This window comes from Macrotis lagotis, chromosome 2 (genome assembly GCF_037893015.1).
Source record: "Macrotis lagotis isolate mMagLag1 chromosome 2, bilby.v1.9.chrom.fasta, whole genome shotgun sequence".
Lineage (NCBI taxonomy): Eukaryota > Metazoa > Chordata > Mammalia > Peramelemorphia > Peramelidae > Macrotis > Macrotis lagotis.
In genome coordinates, this window is record NC_133659.1 from 44,216,933 (window position 1) to 44,237,452 (window position 20,520).

At 41.4% G+C, this 20,520-nt stretch overlaps 1 protein-coding gene across 1 annotated transcript in view; it reads left to right on the forward strand.

The window, feature by feature from the left end:
* The first annotated feature begins 2,650 nt into the window (after window positions 1-2,650).
* Window positions 2,651-20,520, forward strand: part of SYDE2 (synapse defective Rho GTPase homolog 2) — a 91,450-nt gene continuing 73,580 nt past the window's right edge. Inside the window, exon 1 of the mRNA XM_074220867.1 lies at window positions 2,651-2,813. Coding sequence (XP_074076968.1) covers window positions 2,651-2,813 — 163 coding nt within the window. The remainder of the gene's footprint in view (window positions 2,814-20,520) is intronic.

The following is a 20,520-nucleotide window of genomic DNA, read 5'->3' on the forward strand; positions in this document are numbered from 1 at the left end:
AATGTGTCTCTTCATTTAGCTCAAGGTCATATTGGTGTTTTTCTGACAGCAATATTCCAGATGATTTAAATTGAATTGGAAGTCTCTTAAAACTGTGTCTTGTGGAAAAGTTAGTATACTACCAGATTTGTGAAAAGTCCACCTGAGGAGACAGGATGATTTTGCTAATCAAGGGGGAACACCTGAGGGATTCTGAGACTATAACATTGTCCCAAATCCCAGCAGGCTCCTTGTGAAGGTGATGCTTTTTGGGAAGGCCACGTGTCAGACATGTGGCAGAGGGGAGTTTCTGGTCAGGTATGAGTGTAAGCAGATGATCTCCAAGGCCCCTTCCAACAGATAGAGGAGGCAGTAAATGAGTCAGAGGAGGAGCAGTTAAGAAAGGAATGAATAAAAATACTATGTGCTGAAGATAAAAATACAAAAGTGAGCCAGCCCTTGCCCTTGGAAGGCTTATATTCTACAAGGGAGCCAAAATATAAAGAGTGAGGGAGGTGACCAGGGAAGGAGTTTGGGTCTGGGTGAGTAAAGCCATAGCTCAATCAATTGTTATACTGACTCAAGAAGCAATGGTGGAATTGATTAAATATTGCTGTTGGAGCAAGAAGCTGAGAGGTTGGGGGGGAAGGGGGAGGGAACCTGAAGTGCTCCACAATGGAGTTGACCGAAGACACGTAGGGGAGATAAGGGAAGCAGGGACATGTGCACTGAGATGGGATAGTATATTCCAGAAGGGTTAAAGCATTTCCCCCGAGATCCTCTGCTCAAGAAACCTGGTTAGCAGGGATCGCTTTCCCCACATGGCTGCCTTGTTTTCGGCTGCTTCCTTGTGATGGAACCCATAGGTGTCCACGTTTGACTGTTTTTGAAAGGCAGGTGGCCCCCAGAGCCTTAGGAACAGCAACACCCCTCTTTCCCAACCCCTGCTTCCAAGCAGAGGATGGCCTCCTTCAGGATGTGGGACCTGGTTGTCTCCTCAGCAGGGTCAGATCCAAGGGCGGGCTTTTGTCCGTACAAATGGCACTAAAGAAGATTGTATCCCACTTGCATTTTGCTGCGCCCTGGGGACTAGGCTCTCTCCATCTGAGATCGCCTATATTTAGTAGGATGTGAGTCTTAAAACTTTTGGGAAATCCTATGTATGCCTCCCCTTATCTGATGAGGATTGTTCTGCTTTTCTCTGTCTGAATCCTTAGTTATTTTTCCATGATATTTTCTTTTTCCAACTGTGCGCTTTGGGACTATTCCGGCGTTTCTTCCATTTGCAAATCTGCAAGTTGTGCGTTCTCTGCCAGCCGCTTCCCTCCCTTCTCCCCTCTGGCCGAAGGCGCCCGGCACGCTTGTGGGACGCGGCGCTGCCTCGCGGATCAGGCGTTTCGCAGAAGAGGGCTGAGGAGGGAGGGCGCGGGGGCAGCGGGCGCCCGTCCGGACTCTGCGCCCCGGGGCGTCGCCAGCTGGGTACCACGGCGCTTTGCCCGCGGCGCTTTCACATTTTTTTAAAGTTTTTCCTTTTTTGTAAGATTTTCCCCGAATCTGGCTGCTGAGCGTCTTTGGATTCGTTACTTGGCGCCAGGTGCACGCGCTGGGTTTGGTGGGTCTGCCCCGGGCGCGGGGGCCGCTCAGGCTCAGCCCCGCGGCATCTGGGGCCCGGGCCGGGCCGGGCCCCGCCGTGGGGGCCCCGCACCCGCACCCCCGCACCCCGCCGTGGGGGCCCCGCACCCGCACCCCGCACCCCGCCGTGGGGGCCCCGCACACACCCCCCCCCCCGTGGGGGCCCCCCCGCACCGCAGAGCCTCCGCGTCCACGTGCGGCGCGTGCTGGGGGCGCGGAGGGGGCGGGGCGCGGAGGGGGCGGGGCTCCGGCGGTGGGGCGGGGCTCCCACGGGGGGGGGCGCACGGGCCTCGGGGGCTTCCGGGGGCCGCGCCGCTCCGTCCTGCCCGGCCGCGCGGGGGCGCTCCCGCAGCCCCGCCCCCGCCCCCCGCCCCGCCGGCGGAGCATGCGCGCTGGCGCCGCGCCCTCCCCGCCCCCTCCCCGGCCCAGCTATGCCAAGTATGTGAGGAGCCGGGGAGGCGGGAGGCGGGTTCGAGGGCCCCCGCCGGCCATGGGGCGCTGCCGCCGCCGCCGCCGCTGCCCGCCGGAGCAGCAGCCGGGGTCGGAGCCGGGGTCGGAGCCGGGGTCGGAGCCGGGGTCGGAGCCGGGGCCGCAGCCGGGGTCGGAGCCGCAGCCGCAGCCGGGGCCGCGCGGGCCATGGCGGAGCCGCTGAGGAGCGCCTGGTCCCGGCTGCGGGAGCGCGCGCGGCCCGAGCAGCCCCGCGCGGCCCCCGAGGGCGCGGCCCCGGCCCCGCGCGCGCCCCCGCGCCGCCGCGCCGCGGGGCCCCCGCCGGCCCGGCGGTGCGGAGCGGGGGGCCGGGCCCCGGAGCCCCGGGGGGCCTGCCCCTGCCTGCTCCGCGCCGGGCGCGACCCGCGGCAGGTGCCCCCGCCCCGAGCCCTCCCGGGCCGCCGCCGCGCGGGCCCCGCCCCGCCCCCCCCCGCCCCGGGCGCGCAGCCTGGACGGCCCCCGCCCCGCCGGGCCCCCGCCGCCCGCTCCGCCCGCGCCGCCCGCTCCGCGGGGCTGGGCCAGCGCCGGGGCGCCCGGGACCCGCGCGGGGGCCATGCGCCGCGCCCAGGGGGGCCCCGGGGGGCCGCCGCCCGATCCCCCCGCCGCCGCCGTCTGCAAGCTGCACCAGTGGATGCACCGGGGACGCCCGAATTGGGGCCCCGGCCTCGAGGCCCCGCAGCGGGCCCCCCGCGCCGCCCGCAGGCTGCTGCTCACAGGTAGGGGCGGGGGGCGGGGGCGGGGGCCCCTTCATTCCCTTCCCGCGGCGCCCCGGGCCCCGGCGGACCCCGTTTCGCGGCCCCCGCGGCGCCCCGGACCGTGCGCGGGCAGTAAGGCGGCTCGGAAGCCCGCGCCAGCCCCGGCGCCTGCCCCGTGCCCAGCAGCTGGCAGCAGCCCTCCTGGGTGAGCCTGTGCGTGCGGGCACGACCCCCGCCCCGGCCGTGCCCGACCCCCGCCCCGGCCGTGCCCGCTGCCCTCCGGGCCGTGCCCGACCCCCGCCCCGTGCCCGACCCCCGCCCCGGCCGTGCCCGCTGCCCTCCGGGCCGAGGCGGTGCGCGGCGCCTTACGGCCCTGCCAGGGCTCCCGCGGGCACGGAGGGCGTGAGCGGCGCCCGGCCCGCAGCCAGCCCGGCTTGGGGTGCATCGGCCGGAGGACAAACGGGGTCTTTGGCGTGACTCCGTTCTAAATTTTACCGCACCAGCACACCGGGCACCGTCGTTTTGTAGGAAGGCTTTAAGTCCAAAGCCACACATTGGACTTAATTGGCACAAAATTGTCGTGTACTCGATAACTCCCGAACAGACGTGTGTATCAGTGCCTACGCGGCATCATCGCGGTCTTGGACTATCAATATGGTGGAATCAAAAGTTTGAGGCACGTACCCAAGTAGTGTGCTCCAATATACTTTGAAGAAAAAGAAACGTGAATTTTAAGCACATAGGTCAGATGAGATAAGTCTTGGACCCTCACTCTGTTCCACCAAATGGTCAGACTTTTTTGAAAATCTGAGTTTCATCTCAAGTGGTCAAGTGAAGTATTTTGAAGTAAATTGATTATTAACTAAGAAGTGCCTTTCAGTGGTTAAGTCTTTATGAGCATTTTTTGTCTTTTAGAAAATTCAGTGCTCTAACCCCTTTCCTTCTGTGATTTTGGTTGAGTTAACTCTTTATATAATTCTTAAATATAGGAGACTCTACAAAGAGTAATGTAAAACTTTAGTCATATTTTATAACTTACCATCTGAAGGTAAAATATTTACCTTCTGTACGCTTTTATACTTTTGTTGGAGAATGCATTCATGTATTCCTGTAAAAAAAAAAACTGATTGCCAAACATAAGACAAGAATAGTTGGACTTCTGCCAGCAAGAATTAGTTAAATGGATTGGCAAGTTTTAAAGGAAATTAAAATTTAATTTTCAAATTAATCCTATTTTAGGTTAAGGTTATTGTCATGAATGAATTATTGGTATGATAAGAATACCAACGCTACATGAGGTCTGTGAACTCTGGGAAAGCTTTAGTAGATGAATAACTCATTCAAATATAACATTCAACATTTAGATGATAGAACATACATGTCCATTTGATTTCATTTCCTGTGTTTACATTTATTAAACATCAGTTTTAGAGGATGCTGTAGACACTGTAAACTGGCTCTTAACAGAAATTCTCGTGACTTGCTTGTGGACATTATAGAGAAAAGTGGACAGTAAAATAGATTCAGAATTAGCTAAATGACATTATCCTGAAATTTGAATTACTTAATTCCCCTCCTCCTGAGGGGGCATGCTTGCAGATCTCTGTCCAGAACTCTATTCTATATTTTTAATAAATAGCTTGGATGAAGACATAACATCTTTACTTAATTTGCAGATAATATGGAACTGAAGGTGATAGCTGAAGATGTCAGTTGACAGAAGTTGGGCTGTAAAAAAAATTTTTTTCAGGATGGAATGGAATGATGGATCAAGTTAATAAGTTGAACTTTAATAAGAATAGATAAATGTAAAATACTCTTCAGGGGGAAAAAAGGGGGGGAAAAAGAAAAGAAACTGAGTAATTACAGACTAGAAAGATGAAAAAATATTGAGTGGTTAAATTGCATCATGACCTTCTTGTTCAGAGTTCAGTTTTGGTGATACTGTGGACCATACACTTCTTGGGGTTTTTCTTGACAAAGATATTGGAGTCCAGAAGACAGTATTAAAACCACCAAGTTAAAGTTACATTGAGAAAGGTAGCCCAACATAAGGAAAAACTTGTCAATAATTAAATATATTTGGTAGTAGAATGAACTGTTTTCATAAGTTTGTCATCCCTGGAAATATTCAGATGAAACTTAGCTAAATATTTGCTTAGGATTTTATAAAAAGAATTTGTCGATTAGCTAGTTTTCCCTTTGGTGCCTTTCAATTTTGAAATTCTGTGATAAAGACTATAAGAAATAACATTTTTGTGGATAGAAATTACTGCTTTTTTGCAAAAAAAATTGAGTTTAAACATTTTAGGCAAAGCTTTTCAGATATTAACTTTTTTTTAGGTTTTTTTTTGCAAGGCAATGGTGTTACTTGACTTGCCAAAGGTCACATAGCTAGGTAACTATTAAGTATCTGAGGTAGAACTTGAACTTAGGTCCTCCTGACTCCAGAGCTGGTGCCCTATCCACTCTGCCACCTAGCTGCCCCCTGTAGATATTGTCTAATTAAGTTTATTAAAACCTGTGGACTAGCGTTATGATGGTTTAGATTTAGGTACTCAGGTGAAAGGAAGTAACTGATGGACCCAAAGTCATATAGTAGGGTAGAGGAATCTTTTTAATTATTTTAACTGCTTCATAAATTTTTATTCCATAAAAGAGCAAATCACTTGTATTGGCATTATTCCTCACCAATTTGAAATAATGGCATCTTCTAATGCACTAACTAAAAAGCATAGTGCTGCACCTTCTTGAGTATACAGATTACAGTTGTAATCAAAAGGCATATTCTTTTTCATATTTTTGTTATCTATGATAGAAATCCTATTTTTATTTATTTTGACTCCACCTCATCAAAGTAGGGAGCTTCCAAAGAGAAGGGACTCTTCCAGTGCAGATGACCATCTGTTCTGTACTTCAGAATATCAGAGCTGCCTGCATCACTGACAGGCTATATTTACCCAAACTCACTGGGGAGTAGGAGTCCAAGGAGAAATTTAGCCCCAGGTGTTCTGGACTCTGAGGTTCATTCTCTGTCCACTAGGAAACACTTCTCTAGTTTTTACAATATTTTATTAATACATTTTTGTGTAGTTTTAAATATTACTGTAACTGTCTAGTCAAGTTCTCCTACCAATAGAATACTTCCTTATCAATTATGTGCAGTTATTTAAATCAGACTTAAACCAGTGACATCGTCTAAGATGAAGGTTTCATTCTGTCATTCACTATCATGTTATAGAAAGGCCAGAGGAATGGTTGCACCATGATCAGAGTTCTGAATTGTTGTAGTGTTATCTTCCTTTACATTATTGTGCTCATTATATAAATTATATTCCTGATTGTGCTTATTTTGTTCCACACAAGTTCCTGCAAGTCTTTCTAAGTTTCTCTGAATTTGTAGTTATGTTGTTTGGAATAATAATATCCCATTACTTTAATATACCACAATTTGTTCAGCCATTCCCCAGTTGATGGACAACTACTTGCCTTCCAGTTCTCTGCTGTTACATAAGAAATGCCACTATAAATGTTTTCCTCACACATATTTATTCATACGTGCCTCAGATTACCTTCATTTATCATGGAATGTGGCCATGATGAGAGGTCAGAGTTTTCTCAAATAAGATTAACTTTTACGGAGGACAAGCTTGCGGCAGTTGAAATATTATCAAATACTGTGGATCATGCTACAGGTATCTTGTCTTCTCAGTGTTCTAAGGCTAGATGTGTCTCCACAGAGAACAAGCCTTTCTTGGCTGGAATGTTCTCCGATTGTGTCTCTCCCAACCTAAAATATAGTTGAACTGACATTTTGTTCCTCCCCCTTCCTGGGGTAAGAGGTCCCCACGATATACACATTGGACAGGTTTTCTGCATGCTTCTGCCAGTTGGACTGACTTTTTTTCCCCTTCCTTCTCAACCCACCCTCCATGTACTTCCACACACATCTGTTAGGTGAGGATGGGAGGGGAAGAAAGAAGAGGAATAGGAAAAGAAGAATAGGGGATGAGATAGGAAAGGAAGAAAGAACATGGAGGACAGGCAGATCCCAAGCTGCCAGTTGTAGTCTCTCCTGATTTCAGAATGTGTTTGTGTATATGTGTGTGTGTGTGTGTGTGTGTGTGTGTGTGTATTCTTCTGTCTTTGACCTCATTTATATATCTGCTTCTGTTTCTATACCAGATCAAAGGGTGATTTAAAGATTCTATAACATAATTCCAAATTGTTTTACAGAGTAATTGAATTAGTTTACAACTCTACCAGTGGTACATTAATTATTAGTTATGCCTGCTTTTCAATAGCCTTACCAACATTAATCAGTTTGTCTTCTATTTCTTATCAGTATGATGGATGACTGGTAAAACCTTCAAGAGATTTTAATTTGGATTTTTCTAATTTGTTAATGATCTGAAACATTTCATCTGGTTGATAGTGTGCATCTCTCTCTCTCTCTCTCTCTCTCTCTCTCTAACTCTCTCTAACTGCCTGTTTATCCTTTGAACCTTTATTCCTTGGGAATGACTTTTGTTATTACACATTTGTATAAGTTCCCTAAACTCCTTGGATAATAGAACTTTATCAGGAATATTTGCTACAGAGTCCCCCCTCCCCCTTCAAATTAACTGCCTCTCTTCTTATTCTAACTTTAGGCAAAAGTTTTCAATTTTATGTAATCAGAATTGTCCATTTTCTTTTCAGCAATTACTCTTAAAAGTTGTGAGTTTTTCCTGTAGTCATAATTGCTGATGTTTTTTATACATAGGTACCTTTTATACATAGGTACTGTGTCCTCTAAATCATGACTGAGAGTTCCCTTTTCAGTCCCATCTCATTCAGTCTCTCCTTTTGACTACTTCTCTGATGACCACAAACATGCCCATCTCTCCTCATTCTTTGTAAACCTTATTAAGCTCACCTTCCTATCTCTCCTCCTGTTCATGCCTAAATTCCCTGAGGAATCGATATTTCCATTTTCTCTCCGCTTATACTTATAAACTTTCTGCATTCTGGTAGAACCTCCTCATTCAGCCTCATCCAACCCATCATTTAACTGTAAACTACTCTTTCCTTGAGCTCTTATTTACCATATTCTTAATCTTCATTCTTCTTGACTTCTCTGCAACCTCTTAATCACCTTTGTCTAAATACTCTGGCTTTTCTAGGCTTTCCTGACACTGTTCTTTCCTGGTACTCTCTCTCTGACTACTCTTCAGTCTCCTTTGCTAGATGTTTTTTTCCGGGTTGTATTCACTTACCATGAATATGTCCTTTCAAAGGTTTTTCCTGGTCCCTTACCTCTTCTTCCTCCATATTATTTTGATTGGTGATCTCATCAACTCCCTTGGGTCCAGTTATTATCTTTATGTTGGTGATTCTCAGATCTATTTATCTAGTCTTAATCTTTTTTTCTGACCTATTGGATATCTTGAACTGGATATTTGTCTCTTTTCCTCGTTCTCACCACTGTCTTCAAAACATTTCTCATCTACCTTTCTTTTTCTTCATTCACACAGCTGCCCCTCTCACTCAGGCCCTCCTCACTTCAGTATTCTTGGGATATTAGACTTCTAGTTAGTTGATCTCTTCCTCAAATGCCTCTCCCTGCTCCAAACCATCCACTTTCTTGCCAGTATTAAAGAAGAGTGGGTCTATGTCACTCAATTTAGTAATCTCCAGTGGATCCCTGTCAACTGAAAGGCTCAAATAAAAAGCCTATTGCTTATCTTTAAAAGTGCAAGCCTACTCTGTTCTACCTCCCCAGGATTACTCTTTTCCTTCCTTGGATGACTCCTTCCAGAACCTCCATTTAAGGGGGAGGGTCTCTAGACCAGTCTCTCCTTTGCTACCATTCTACTGTCCTCTAGATTTGTCTGTCTTTATCTGATTCTAGATATCTTCTTTGCTCCTTCCCTGTTTTTAGCTTCCTTTTATGTATTCTCTTTCCCTTTAAAATTTAAGCTTCTTGAGGTCAGAGACTGCCTTTCTTTTTACTTGTATTTGGATTTCCAACTTTAGAGCTTAGTGTGTAATTAGTGCTAAATAGATGCTTGTTAACTGATTGCATTTTACTTCCCTCCCCCTACTCTTCAATCTCACAAAGACACAGACTGTTCTTTACACATTGAACCCCATCTCCCAACTCCAGACCTTTTTCTTGGCTCTCCCCATGTGAACATTCTCTCTCTCTTCACATGAACCACCTGGATTCTCTGGCTTCCTTCAAGACTCAGCTGTTTTGCAGGAGTCTTTTCTTGGTTTCCCCATTGTTGGTGACTTAATGCTGAGATAAGCTTCTTTACATTGTATATTTCTTGTATGAACAGAGTTACCCGCATGTTGTCTCTCCTAATAGAATTTGATATTTTTGAGGACAGGGACTGTGTTTTTATCTTTCTTTGTATCCCCAGCACTTAGAGAAGTACCCAACACATAGTAACTATTTAATAAATGCTTTCTTGTTACATATTTTCTCTCAATATAAAATATTATCTAGGGGTAGCCAGGTGGCGCAGTGGATAGAGCACTGGTGCTGGAGTCAGGAGGATCTGAGTTCAGATCCGGCCTCAGACAGTTAATAATTATCTAGCTGTGTGATCTTGGTAAAGTCACTTAACCCCATTGCATTGCAAAACCCAATAAAATAAAATAAAATATTATCTATAGTTTCCAGTTTTTAAAATAAATTTTGAACCTAAACACTGAAAAAAAAGCATTTTCATGCATAAAGAGAATTCTATATGAGATGGTGAATCTGCTCCTTTTGCTTTTCCAAATCCCTTAATGATTGAATATCAAACTGCCATAAAGCATATTTTCTCATCTCCATTGATTTTAATCTTCCCCTGACTATTTCACTCTATCAGTCCATCCCTTCAGAAACTCTGGAATGACCACTCTAAATATAAATATTTTATTTTGTTTTCCAGCTACATTCAATAGTGGTTTCTACCTATCATTCTTTTGTATGTTTTGACTTTTACAGTTCCTCCCCTTCCATCCCCCATCCCCCCAAGGCAGTCTGATCATCTTTACATGGTTTCCATGCTATACATTGATCAAAATTGAATGTGTTGAGAGAAAAATCAATGTTGAGGAAAAAATAAGATATAAGAGATAGCAAAATTACATAGTACATAAGATAACTTTTTTTTTTAAATTGAAGGTAATATAATAGTCTTTGGTCTTTGTTTAAATTCCACAGTTCTTTCTTTGGAAACAGATGATGTTCTCCATTTGCAGATACCCCTAAATTGTGCCTGATTGTTGTGCCAGTGAAATGAACAAGTCCATCAAGGTTGATTGTCTCCCCCATGTTGCTATTATGGTGTACTTCTGGTTTTGCTCATCTCGCTCAGCATCAGTTCATCCAAGAGGAATGCTCACTCTAATTAGCAAATTCCCCTAAATGTTAGATGACTTATCCTTATCTTCTGACAAGATCTGGTTCTTCTGAGTAACACTGTCCATCCTTTCTAATATTTGTTGCTTCTGTTATATGCTTTAACTTATAGGTCCTGATAGAAAGTCAGAATATTTCTTGCTCCTCATTGACACTTCTGGTTTCTCATTCTCCCTCTATCACTCAGCAACTTCTTTTCTTTTAAAGTTTAAACTATTCCAGATTTATTACCCAATTTGGTACTTAGTGGTTGGTTATTTACTGATCCTCAGGACATCTCCCTCCATCGCTGATTAGTCTCTCTTTATACCCCAACTCTTGGACTTTTATTGAGATTAAATGCCAGCATACAAATTGATATTCCCCTTAACCCACAATTTGTGAGTTTACACAACTACTATGAAACCTCTCTATCTTAGCTCTTCACAGGGATGGTCACAACATCAATCTTGCCAGCATCCATAAATATTATGTTTCCATGATGAGGAACACTGAAGTTCTTTTACTCAAACAGAATCTTTTATCATTCTACCTTTACTTATGGCACCTAGACCCAGGCTATCACTATTGTTCTTTTTCTCTCTCTCTGCTTTTGGATCCCTTGTTCCCTTGTCCTATCATCTGTTCTCATCTTGCTAAACATATTATTCCTATCCTTCTCACAAACTGATAAATGAGGCTGGGAGAAGAGAAGAAATTGAGTTGTTCATTACAAATTTTTATCTCTCAGTTGGTCCCTCCCCACAGAAAGGCACTATTCTGACTATTCCTCCATTGATTCTCCATCCCATTCACAATGTCTTTTTACAGACTTTGACTTTCCTCAGACTGGTATATCACTGCAACTCCCTCTTTTGGATTTTCAGCTGAAGGTCTCATCTTTCTTTTACCAAGAATATATTTAGCTTTCATGCTCTCAATGGGGGACAGCATCCCCCATTCCTGCTTCTTTTAGTCTCCGAAGCCATGACCCTTTTTCTCGTGAAAGCCAATTTCTCAAGTGTTCCCTTTTTAAAACAATTTAACAAATATCAGCTATAATAAAAATTTCCACATGTTTGTCCTTTGTTTTCGAAGCAGAATAACATCATGACCTTATAGATGATGTTTTGCCTTAAACATGAATTGGATTAAGTAAGATAGAATTGTATGTCATCAGTCTAGTAGTAGGACAAAAGTCAAGATAACTGGCAATGTCTTGAGATACAATGGATGGCCTTTGTGTCTTTGATGTCTGAACAACTTTTTTTTTTTTTGAAAGGCAAATGGGGTTAAGAGGCTTGCCCAAGGCCACACAGCTAGGTCATTATTAAGTGTCTGAGACCGGATTTGAACCCAGGTACTCCTGACTCCAGGGCCGGTGCTTTATTGAGTTAGAATCCAAAACAACCAATCAGTTGTCAAATGATTATTGAGCACCTAAAATACGCTAGACTTTGTGCCAGGAGCCGGGGATAATAGAAAGGAAAAAGGAACACATCCCTTACCTTCAAGGAGTTTGTATTCTGGAAAGGGTAACAAAACACACATAAGTAAATAGAAAATGTATTTGAATAAATCAAAAGTTTTAGTGGAGAGTGAAGGACATTTACAGAGAGGAGTACTGCTAAAGATTTCATGTAGAATGTGACTCTTAAGGTGAACTTTGAAGGAAGAGAGGCATTCTTAGATGTGAAGATGAGGAGGCAGTGCATTTCAGGTGTGGATGATAGCCTGTGTGAAGAAACAAACAAATGCTCTTTTGTTCAACTGTTATTGAAGATAAAATTAGTTTCATAAAGAAATGAGTAAATCTATTTTCATCTCTTTTATTTGTTGTTTTTCAGTTTCCATCTGAAAATGTTCTTGGAATGAACTGGTTTGGCTCCATCTCATACCAATTTCTTTCATTTAGGAAGGAGCGAATATTTTCTATAATCAGGAGGTTTCCAGTCCTTTTTTGTTTTCTCATTTTAATAATTACTTTATTTTGCTTAATCTTTCAGAAAAAGTGATAACCCAAGTTGATGACTTTTCCTTTTCCTTTTTCATATTTTTCAGCATCTTTGAGTCTTTTTTTTTGCAACAGTGTGGGGTTAAGTGACTTGCCCAAGGTCACACAGCTAATTAATTATTACGTGCCTGAGGTTGGATTTGAATTCAGATACTCCTGATTCCAGGGCCAGTGCTCTTTGCACTGTGCCACCTAGCTGCCCCCATCTTTGATTCTTTATTTTGGTTGCTAGCTATTTGCTGTCTGTTTAAGATATAGTTGATTTTATTTGGGTGGATGGTTAATATTATTCCGTGCTTGGCAGGTCTACGACCTTCCTGTTCCCTTCTTGAAGTATTCGTGGTGTATAGGTCTAGCTTTGGCTTCTTTTTTTAAATCCTTTTCATTGAACTCACTTTCATTGTATATGTTGAGTCATGGAATCTTATCTTTTTTTTTTTTAGATTTTGCAAGGCAGTGGGGTTGTGGCTTGCCCAAGGCCACACGGCTAGGTAATTATTAAGTGTCTGAAGTCGGATTTGAACCCAGGTACTCCTGACTCCAAGGCCGGTGCTCTATCCGCTGCGCCACCTAGCCGCCCCTTGTCATTTTCTTTTGTACAATTTCTTTATGTTATCATCTTCTGTGACAAATAATATCATATGTAAATGCTATTTTATTGTCATGCGGTCTTCTTATGAGCACTACAAGGTAAGACAACCAAGGGTCTTAAGAAATTATTCTCTTGCTTTGGGGTGAATGTTAAAGTCAGTTCTGCTAGTTCCTTTATTTTTAATTTTAGTGTACCCTCTGAGAATTTTCCATTTAATGACAATTCTTTTATCTTCTGGCTTAAATATAGTAAGCATGCCAGTATTGAAATAATTCACTTTCTTAAGAATATCAACTTACTAGTCACTCAATAAGGACATAAATAAGTTTGTAAAAACTGTGATTGGTAAATTTTACTATTATTCCCTGGTAAGTTCAAGCATTAATGGGACCTGTGTTGAACTGAAGGGACATTTTGTAGTTTTTTAGTTTATGTTAGAGCTTGTGTCCCACAGTCATAGCATTTGACAACCCAGAATCATCCTCATATCATAATAAGGCATTGGGAAAGGACTTTGTGAATGCTTTTGAGAATAATCAAATTGATTTTTTAAAAAAAACTTATGAACTTTTTAGTAATGGTGTGCTATTAGTCCTTTAATGTAGTTATGTATTTAATAGTTATAGGGCAATTTGTTCCTAATTGAGATTATTTCTGAAATTTAAAGTTATACAGTTATAAATATTATCATGTTGCATCAAGCCTTAATACTCAGGAATCATGAACCCATTTGTCAGCTATCATGCATTTATAAATATATTTTAATTAGTACCAGTTACTCAGACATAAACTCAAAAGCAACAGGTAGATTTATTTTGTATTTTTTTTAATGATGAAACTACAAGCTAGGTTTGTTTGGTTATATATCTATCTACTATTTTATGAATTATAATACCTAAGTATATATAAACTGGAAGGTGGGAAAGGGAAGAAAAAAATTCTAAAAATTTACATGATAACTATACGTTTAAAAGAAATAGCACCTTGTACATAATAGAAAACAAAGTTGTAACAAGTAATAAAAAGGGGGCGGTTAGGTGGCGCAGCGGATAGAGCACCGGCCCTGGAGTCAGGAGTACCTGAGTTCAAATCTGGCCTCAGACACTTAATAATTACCTAGCCGTGTGGCCTTGGGCAAGTCACTTAACCCCATTGCCTTGTAAAACAACAACCCCTCCCCCCAAAAAACAACAAAAAAACCCCAAGTAATAAAAAGATCAGCATGGTCTTCTGGTTCAACTCAATCCCATTTAGCATTTAATAACAGTTTACAGGTATTGTGCTAAGTGAGGGATAATACAAATGAAAAACAGTTCCCACCTTTAAGGAGCTTATACTCTATTAGGGATTTATGAAATATAAACAGATAAATATATACTTGATAATCTAAGGAGCAAGCACTAATAACCAAGGACATCAGGAAGCTATAGAAAAGTCAATAGCTGTGTCTTGAAGGAACCTAGGGATTTTAAGACATGAGGAGAGAGTATATATAGTTCAGGCATGAGGAATAGTTTGGTTGTATAGAAGCCTTGAAGCTGGAGAATTCATAAAACATGGACTCAATAATGTAAAATAGGGTCTTGAAAAGTAGGGCAGAGCTAAATTGCCTAGAATTTTACATGCTAATGTGAATGAATGATTTTGTCTTTTATCTTAGAAGCAAATAGGAACCCTTGATGTTTCTTGAGTAGGGGAATAACATGGTTAGACTTACGCTTTAGGAATTCTGACAACTACATGACTGATGGATTGGAGAGGGAAAGATGAAAAGAAATAACTCTATTAGGATTTTTGTAGTAGGAGAAGTCAGTAATCTCCAAAACAGGATCTAGGACCTAAAGAATGTGTGATTGTGTGTCAGTCCCAGGGTTTGAAGATGAATTACTTTCCATTTTTCCTGATATGACCATTATTGGACTTGTCTCCACACAGCCAACTATATCATATTCTCCACATTTCTCCCACTCTGCTTCTTCCTTCTTCTATGAAAGTTCCCCAAATTTTCCTAGTTATAATCTAGCCATTGTCTGGACAACCATAGCAATAGTTGTGCCATTGTTTTCCCCTCTCTTTCATTTCCCCCACCCCATCACCTTGTATCTGTAATAGGATGAACATTTTTGTGGGAGAGTGGCTATACTTTCTTTTCCTTTTGGGTAGTACAGAATAAATAAGTATAGAATGTGTTATATGGATGAATTGGGACAGATCATAGAACCCATTACTTTATTCCCCCCCCCCTTTGGGCTTATTGCCAACTAGTTTTTTCCTCAACTTTCATGTCATCTTCTACCCCTTAATTTTCTTCACCTCACATATTTAGATTCTAATTCTTGTTTTTAAATCTCTTCATTTCTCATATCTGTTCTCTTTTCTTATCATGTAGCCCTCCTCACTCTTGTTTAGGCATCTTCTGCCTTGGATTGTCTCAGCAGGCTTCTAATGCCTCCTTGCTTCAAGCCTCTTTCCTTCATAATCATATAACTTCTGGAGTGATTTTTCCTAAAACTCGGATCTGGGCATATGATGTTCCTATTCAATAAATCCAAGTGAATTCTTTTTAACTCTAGGACCAAATATTATACCATCTTTGTCTCATCCTTTTTTATTTTTTATTTTTAGTGTTTTATAATGCACATAATTATGACTGTGAGTTCATGATATAATTTGTAAGCAAAATCACACACGTGTAATGTGTTTGTATCTCACATTCAACTGAAAGGCAATATCTCTGAAAGAAACCTCATTATCTTCTTCCTCTCCCTTCCTACTTTCCTTTTTGTTGAAATTACCACACTTCTAGTCACCCAAGTTCATAACTTCAGAATTATCCTGGATTTTCACTTTCTTACTTTTCAAATCCAGTCACCAAGTCTTGACAGTTCTACTGCATTAATGTACAGGTATACGTATAAAAATAAGCATATTTTTACTGATAAAGGGCACAATCAAAAAAGTTTGGCGACCACTGATTTAGGTGATAGGTGAATGAGGGTCTGAAATGGGATGCTGGCACGGATGCAGGAGATGTGTAGATAGAATTGAATGAGCTTGAGGACCAATTGTATAAGGAATGTGAGAGAGAATGGAATATCAAGGATGATTTTGAATTTAATGAACTCAGGTGACTAGAAGTGTAATGTTGCTTTCAACAAAAAGGAAAGAAGGAAAGGAGAAGAAGAAATTGAGTTGGAGGAGATGATAAGTTCTTTTTCAAAGATTTGGCCTTTTAGATGCTTGTGAGACATTTAGACCCAATAGGCTGTTGGAGATCTGGGATTGGAGTTCAGAGGAAGTGGATTTTCTTAAAATTAAAATTGAAGCTTTTAGTGATACAGATCCTTTTCTTTCTCTTTCCTCCAGAATTTTCATCATTGCAGTCTTTCCAGTTTGATTGCTTATCTTCCAGAGCTACTAAGAGACCTAGCTCATCTTCTTAGTCACTGTCCTTTGCTTAGCCTGCCCTCCCTTAAGCCTCTCTTTTTCTTAAAAACTATTTCCAGTCTTACAGTTTTTTCTTACAAAAGCAATTTGGTCCGATGTTGTTTTTGTTTTGATAGAGAGACAGAAGGCTTTTGTGATCTTGAGCTGGGCAGTTTTGTGAATTGCTGATTGTTAAAAGAATTGCATTGGTTATAATAATAGTAATAATTACATTTTTTCAACCCCTCCTCATGCTGTGGGTTTTACAAACATGATGTCAGCTCCTCCTCACCATAGCCCAGTATTACCCCGATATACAATTGGGGCAACTGAGGTCACCAGGGTAAGTGACTCAGCTAGGAAGTGTTCAAGGCTGGAGTTGAATTCAAGTCTTCCCGACTCCACACTCAGAAGCTCTGGCCTGGCATCGCCTAGCCACCTCATTGAAAGTTGGGCAGTAGGGGCAACTAGGTGGCACTGTGGATAGAACACCAGTCCTGGAGTCAGGAGAACCTGAATGAGAATCAGATTTTTTTTTTCCAAACTTTTCCCTCTTTTGTTCCTCCAGTAAAGGAGAGAGATTTTTTTCCTTCCAACATAAATCTATAAGTACTGCTTTTGGGGGAGGGGACATATGTCTGCTCAGTGGGGTACATAATTGATCATAATTATTTACTTATTTTATTATTAATATTCTTTAGGAAACAGTTTGCAATTTTTTAATAATCATTCATATTAATAAAATTTAATCATCTACAATGTGCCAGTTCTTGTGCTAGGATGGGAGAGGGTTGGGAGTGGGGAAAGGATACAGATACAAAAACAAAACAATTCCTGGCCTCTAGGAGTTTATATTCTACTCAGAGAAAAATATCATGTTCTCCTTAGTAAATACAAAATATATACAAAGTGCTTACTAGTAATTGAAATAACCAAGAAAAGTCTGTTGTGTAGGGGGTGAGGCTTGAACTGAGCCTTGAAGAAAATTTGACAATCTAACCTGTGAGATGAGAAGGTCAATTGTTTAATGGTGGTTAGGGAGGGTGTGAACCACAGTCCATGCAGGAGTCCCAGAGGGCGTTGTTGAAATGTCATAGAAGGAAAAGGGCAGGCAGACTAGTGTAGCTGTCAAGCCTGGGAGGGGAAGGAATGCAACTATCCAGGAAAGAGTCCTGGGGCCAGACTGTGAGCCTCTTTAAATGCCAGGGTTGTATTTATTCCTATTTTGGAATCTGCTCCCACTTGGGAACCTCTACAAGGTTTTTCAACATGTGCAATGGACATGACTGGACCTCTGATACAGAAATGGCCATTTGGCAACTGTGTGGAGACTGGAATAGAGAGTGGGGGATGGGAGTCAGGGAGCCTGGTTTAGGAGGCTGATTAATAGTCCAGAGGAGATAAAGGTAGAATTAAATCAGTGGTTATGTGTAAAGAGAGATAAGGAGATAATACCTGGTCAGAAGCAATAGGATTTCACAATTGTTTGTGTGAGGTGAAGATAGGAATTGAGGATAACACCAAGATTGTGAACCTAGATGACTAGAAGGAAACAGAAAAGAAACAGAAAAGACTTTTGGGCAAAAGATAATAACTTTTAATTTTACACATGTTCAGTTTGAAGCAGTTTTGTGTGTCCAGTAGACAGAGATGGAATACTGAAGTTCAAGGAGAGAGACTAGGGCTAGAAAATTCAGATTTGGGAATCATCTATAAAGAGATATTAATTAAACACAAAGGAACTGATGAGAATAATTCCAAGATTGCAAACCAAGGTGATTGGAACAGAGGTGATTTTAACAGGGGAAAAAGGGAAATTAGGAGAAAGGGGATTTTAAGTGGAAAGATAATCATTTTTGTTTTGGATTTTTTGGGTTTGAGTTGCCTTTGTTATATCCTGAAGAAGGCAGTTAGTAATGTTGGGACTGGCTAAGGATTAAATTAGGCTGAAGGCATACTTTGGAGTCATAGGCAAAGATTTACAGTCATAGTGTTTCAGAGGGGGAAAAAAAGGAACAGGAAAGATAAGCTTTAGAAAAAACTTGGGTGCAGGGAATGGTGAAATAAGTCATTTTCCTATGTTTCTTCTGATACTTGCCTTGAGCTAGTTTAGCACCAGGAAACAACAATAGACAGATATTATCTGTATATGCTTCAACCATTATTTCACAGTAACATCATCTATATGTACTTTAATTTGCTATAATTTTGGGCCATCTGAGGTATTCATTGAATGGTTACTTAATATCAGAGCTAGTGTTTAAACTATTGAAACTAATTAATCTCTTTCTGCCTCAGTTATTCACCTAATGTTGTATTTTTATTGACAGAATTAATGAATTGTCAAGTGGAAGATGCCCATGTTTGAGGGTTGGCCATCCCTATTAAACAAGTGCAGGCAGGTTTACAAATTGAGTTCTTTGGTTTGGAATGCCAAACCTTTGTCCTTTTTTTAAAAAAATTAAAATTTCTTTTTTATTAGAAGCACATATGAAATTTAGTAAAGTAAAACAAATTGATTTGTGTCCCCTTTTGATTTAGTTGACTTTCTTCTCAGGATTTTTACAAAATGCTTTATTGTTATACTTTTCTTTCTTTCTTTTTTTTAGCACCTCTGTCAGAATGCATCTCTGCATTCTCTTCCTTACCAAATAAAAGTCTAGTTTAATCACAAGTTTAATCAAATAAAACAAATAAGCATATCATATTGGTCCTGTCTTATTCTTCACCTCTAGTTCATCACTTCTTTGCTAAGAGGCAGGAGGCATATTTAATTATTTCTGAAGTCATGATTAGTTACTACATTGATTTGAATGCTGAAGTCTTTCAACTTTTTTTCTTTTATATTATTGTGATCATTTTGTAAATTATTCACCTTGTTCTGCTCACTTTACCCAGCATCAGTTCACACAAATCTTCTAAGTGTTCTCTTGGTCCTTCCTATGCCTTGTTTTTTTATAGCACAATAATACAATGCATTTTCTTTATAAAATAATACTATATAAGGTGGCATTTTTAGACCAACTCATTGTGGTGAGGATCCATTTATTCTCAAAGGTTGGGCCAGAGGAACACAAATGGTCAGTAAGTTAAACATTTATTAAGCACCAGACCCTTTCCATGGATATAAAGAAAGGTAAAAGAAAACCACAGTGGAGAGGAGCTCAGTCTACTTTCTCAAACTGGAAAGATTTCCATGATTACTCTAGTGCCTTTGTTTTATGTTTGAAGATCCAGCCCAGGGGAGAAGGGGCAGGTTGGTCTATGAAGTGAATTTTTCAACCACAGCAATTCTTTAATTATTTTCTCAGCAACTTACAAAGACCATTTTCTGATTGACAGCTAGATTACAATATATATATATATATTTTTAGAGAGATTTTATTTGTTTTTACAATTTTTCCCCCATTCTTGCTTCCTTCCCCCCAAACCCCACAGAATGTATTCTGTTAGTCTTTACATTGTTTCCATGGTACATGTTGATCTCAGTTGAATGTGATGAGAGAGAAACCATATCCTTAAGGAAGAAAAATAAAGTATGAGATAGCAAAATTACATAATAACATTTTTTGTTTTATTTTTCTGATTTGAAGGTTGGTCTTTGTTCAAACTCCACAATTCTTTCTCTGGATACAGATGGTTAGCCCACAATTGTCCCTGGTTGTTGCACTGATGGAATGAGCAAGTCCATCAAGGCTGATCATCGTCCCCATGTTGCTGTTAGGGTATACAGTGTTTTTCTGGTTCTGCTCATCTCATTCAGTATCAGTTCATGCAAATCCTTCCAGGCTTCCCTGAATTCCCATCTCTCCTGGTTTCTAATAGAACAATAGTGTTCCATGACATACATATACCAGTTTGCTAAGCCATTCCCCAATTGAAGGACATTCACTTAATTTTCAATTCTTTGCCACCACAAACAGGGCTGCTATGGATATTTTTGTACAAGTGATGTTTTTACTTTTTTTTTTATCATCTCTTCAGGGTATAGACCCAGTAGTGGTATTGCTGGATCAAAGGGTATGCACATTTTACAATATGTATTTTTGGAATAAATGCCAAAAGTATCACAGAAGTATCTTTAAAGTATCTTGAAGTACTGTCTAGTAGAATTATGCATAGATGTTATGTTGTTTAATGGGGAAAATGCATTTCAGATTCCTTTTAGGTAATATCAGGAGCACATGTAATGTCCTTGAAGTACAGTGATACCAAAAACTTTAAAACAGCATATAACTTTGCTAAAAGAAAATATGTTAAGGACTCTGACTTGGATACTTGAATATCATTTCACCCTATTATCAGTGGGAGGGAG